The sequence below is a fragment of the Limulus polyphemus genome, unplaced genomic scaffold, assembly GCF_000517525.1.
Source record: "Limulus polyphemus unplaced genomic scaffold, Limulus_polyphemus-2.1.2 Scaffold11000, whole genome shotgun sequence".
In the NCBI taxonomy this organism is placed as follows: Eukaryota; Metazoa; Arthropoda; class Merostomata; order Xiphosura; family Limulidae; genus Limulus; species Limulus polyphemus.
In genome coordinates, this window is record NW_013676610.1 from 1 (window position 1) to 4,459 (window position 4,459).

The 4,459-nt window shown below is 30.6% G+C and overlaps 1 protein-coding gene across 1 annotated transcript in view; it reads left to right on the forward strand.

Moving 5' to 3' along the window:
* Positions 1 to 602: 602 nt before the first annotated feature.
* The window catches only part of LOC106476603 (tubulin polyglutamylase TTLL6-like), a gene marked incomplete at its 3' end in the record, with an annotated part of 14,038 nt that continues 10,181 nt past the window's right edge, over positions 603 to 4,459 (forward strand). The window contains exons 1-2 of the mRNA XM_013937248.2: positions 603 to 681; positions 2,272 to 2,331. Of these exons, the coding sequence (XP_013792702.2) occupies positions 679 to 681; positions 2,272 to 2,331 (63 nt within the window). The remainder of the gene's footprint in view (positions 682 to 2,271; positions 2,332 to 4,459) is intronic.

Below are 4,459 nucleotides of genomic sequence, written 5' to 3' on the forward strand. Positions count from 1 at the left end.
CTACGAATTGTCTCTATCCCGAAATATATAACTTCATTATAACAAATAACATAAAAATTTAATGTCCTTTTATTTTTACTAATAGTGCTACTTCTTTTATCCTTGTCTCCAACGGCTGGAGTCGCCCCCCAGTCGAGAAGAACTAACTATGTAAACTTTTTCCATATGCATTCTTCCAGTAACATGACATTGTAGGATTTTTAGTGTAACACAATTAATTACAACAACAAAAAAATAAAAAATTGTGTATATGTTATTACTAACTTCGGCTCGGCATGGCCAGGTGGATAAGACGCTCGACTCGCAATCTGAGGGTCACGGGTTCGAATCCTCGTCCCACTAAACATGCTCATTTGTTCAACTAAATCAGATCAGGGAATTTGGGGCATATCATCTGCTGATGGCGCCCCCATAACTCGCAAATAATGATAATAAAAAAAAACTACTGACTTCTTCTTCATGCTAAATGGCAGTGATGAAGGTATCTAGTTCAACTAAATCAAATCAGGGAATTTGGAGGCATATCATCTGCTGATGGCGCCCCCATAACTCGCAAATAAAAAAAAAAGAATATGCTTGATTAGGACTTGCAACACAGGTACGAGTGTTCGCAGCACACTTTCGTTTAGTTGTTACTATTATGGGCACTACACGTGGGTGATAAGTCGACGTGAACTTATGGTAACGAAAATGCTTATCATGTGAATACTGATGCTTTATAAATACTAATTTTATTTTAATTGTTAGCTTTTACTTTACAGTTACATTACTTAGTACTGTAGTTATTGTAAGTTTTTATTTACGTGTGAGTTTTATAAATCATTATCGTAAGTTTCCTCTTCATAAGATGAATGCCTTCATCATAAGTTCCTGTTCATATGACTAGTATTAGAATGCGTCTCGGTACGTAGTTTTTACTTTCTCTGTTTATATCGCTTTTGGGACCTTTTTAATGCAAATAATAAATCATTGAATGTGCCCAGTGCATTAGAATAATAAAAAAAACAATCCATAAAACTAATAATATTTCTAGAAGTACTAGTAGTAATGTTTTGATTATAATAATATTATTATTAGCAAAATATAGTGAAGAAAATGATAAAATTTTTGATTGACTGAAATTACAAGTTTAAAGCTATGTACAATTACAAATTTTTAATAATTTTTGAATTTCTGTTTTCCTAAACCTGTAACTTCAAAGTTATATGGAGCCCAGAAGTAGGTATGTTCACTAGTTGTCTTAGTTATAGGATTACCAATGATGAACATCTGATACTTGTGAAATGTGTAGAGACCTTGTTAGGATATATAAAATTTCAAGGAAGCTGCTTCCAATTATGCTTTCAGTGGAAAGTGTTTTCATTATTGTTTAACCCCAAGTGTTTTGTAGAATTAAGAAAATTTATTTTTTTACTTGCATCACTATATGACCCCCCTCACCTCATTTGTCATTCAAGGCTAGGTGTTTCCTCTGCAATTAAACTAAACTCCAGAGGCTTGACAAACTTAAAAAGAAGGGATGAAAGACAGATGAGGAATTTGAGTCAAAACAAAGAAATCAGTCTACTAAATCCTAAATGTGTCTTTTAGACTTGTTGCTACTTCGCCTGGTCACTAACCCCTAAATCTGCCTTTTAGACTTGTTTCTACTTAGCCTGGTCACTAACCCCTAAACCTGCCTTTTAGACTTGTTTCTTTAGCTTCTTTAATGTAAAAATTTATAATTTGTTTGAAACTGAGAGTTTCGTCTCATACCAAAAATGATCAGTTCTTTGCTACCCATCGATGAATTATTTAATGTTTCATTTATTTTATAACTTTAAAATCCCTTAAAGTTTTTATGCTCAGAATCTGCTTGAAAATAATAATTTTAATTATTTCTTGAGAGAAGTAGCAAGAACATGGTTGACTAATGGTAACAGCTTTGCACACATTATTCTCTGTAAGTGCAAATGAATAATTTTGTCAAACGTGAATTTTAAGCACTTTCCTTAATCAATTTTGTCTTAACATTTTTGTAGTAAACTTTTAAAGAGTTGTAATAGTAAAATGTAAGTAGGTTGTTGCAATAATATATAGTGGCAGCATCTTTGTTTTCTGCACTTCAACTATTAATTATTATTTACAGACATTCTAAATATCAATCAGCTAGATCATGAAACTGTTATACCATTCAAACTGAAAATCAAAATACTTCTAAGATTTTATTTTTGATTTGTTACTGTGTAAGAACTACCACAAAAAAATTACTTTCAGTTTCATCTGGTTTAGATGCAGTCATGGCTGAAGGCTCGAAAAGTACCTACGTCATCAGATCCATTTTTATATGAGGTACTTATTATTCATTCTTTCAGTTTAGCCATGTCATTACATCATATATTTAAATGTTGAAAATGTACATTGAAGTAATTTAATGTCTTTGACACTAACTTTAAAAAAAGTTAAGTTTTCAATAAGGGTGTGAAATTTTAAGTGTTAGCCAAATGTCAGTCGTTTAGGATTTCGCTTAACGTTTAAAAATGTTAAAGTCAAATACTAAGAAGTTCTCTCATTGTTTATTTCCTACTTTTATTACATGGCACTGTTGGCAGATAATAAGATTCATGTTTCACCTTAACCTTGCATTTGTAAAATTGTGTCATTCTGACATTCAGTTTGAACAAATTCTTTATATTGCTATAATTAATAATATTTCTAATAAATAATATATTTAACAAAAAATACTACTGTTAACTGTAAGACAGTAACAGACAAGAAAATATGTGAAATTTTTTTTATAAATATATTAACTTCATTATGAGTTAGAAGGACTGGCAATGAACAATTTTATTGTTTAGATTTGAATCTCATAATACACCTCTCAGTTTTGGTTCTTATACTAAATTTCATCGTTGTTATATAGTGCTGACTCTATACACTTGATGTAATTTATAGTATTAGAACTGTTTACACATACAAATATATCTATCAAAATAATAGTACTGTCTATTGTATGTCCATGTAACAACTTTGCAGGTGTGGAAGGATCTTCACCAAAATTGTTGTGGAGAGTCATTAGGTCCATATGGGGGGTACATACAAATTTTCCGTTTTTTATGACTACTTCATCACTAGGGGACAGGTACTTCAGCTAGTATTCAAATTAACAAAATTTAATGCTGAAGACAGTTGTGGGGTTTTCTAAATATAGTAATTAGTGTCAGAGATGATAATTTAATTGCTAATTGCTTTTAATTGGAACTACTTTTTAGACACATTGCCAGCGATGTATTTGTACAAACAACAGACGAAAACTGATAAGGATAGAACAGTGCTATCTTTCGGAGCCCAAAATATGCAAGGCCATGTTTAAGGTATATTTTGATAAGAAAGGAAACCATTTTGGTAAAATGTAGGCTCTGCTATGCACAGCTTAGTTACAGGAGCAGTATGGGAACAAGATTAAATCGTATAAAAATAAAACATTTTGTTGGATCTAGTGCAGAGAGTGGAATGCTCAGACAAACAATTATCCAAATCTACACTAGTAGCTCTACCATACCATTTCCATAATAATGTGATTAATGCTTGCTTTCTAATTAATACAGGCCATTATCACCTCTCAAGTGCAAGTATTTTTCATGTTACTTCACTGCTTTTATATATTTTAAAAATTTACAGAAATATGCTGTATTTTACTTACACATACACATATGTGCATAAAACTTTATACAAGAAAAGAATAGCACTTTCTCAATGTTTTTTTTTAAGAACTGATATATTAACTTCTTTTTTCTCAAAAGTATAAATGTTTAATACATTAAAGAGAATCTTGCACCCTTAGTTTTCAAGTATAAAGTCAAAATCACAAATGAAATTTTATTCCAATCTGATCGAAATACATTTCAGTCAAAATCTTTTTTTTAAATAGTAGATGTATCATCAAATATGAGAAGTGAATTCTGAGCATATTTTATGAACTGTTACTTAGTTAAAAAAATAAAAATTGATGTTTGATAAATGTTTAATTGTTTTTATGTTAAATATTTGTTTTATCTAAATTTCCACAATTTACAGAAGAAAATAATGAGCATCTTAAGTATGGACTTGGGAAGAAGGAAGATATTTAACTTGTGTTGTTAATAACCATGAAACTTTGTTAGAAGGAAGATGTTAACTTGTGTCATTAATAACCATGAAACTTTGTTAGAAGGAAGATGTTAACTTGTGTCATTAATAACCATGAAACTTTGTTAGAAGGAAGATGTTAACTTGTGTCGTTAATAACCGTGAATCTTTGTTAGAAGGAAGATGTTAACTTGTGTCGTTAATAACCGTGAATCTTTGTTAGAAGGAAGATGTTAACTTGTGTCATTAATAACCATGAAACTTTGTTAGAAGGAAGATGTTAACTTGTGTCGTTAATAACCATGAAATTTTGTTAGAAGGAAGATGTTAACTTGTGTCGTTAATAACCGTG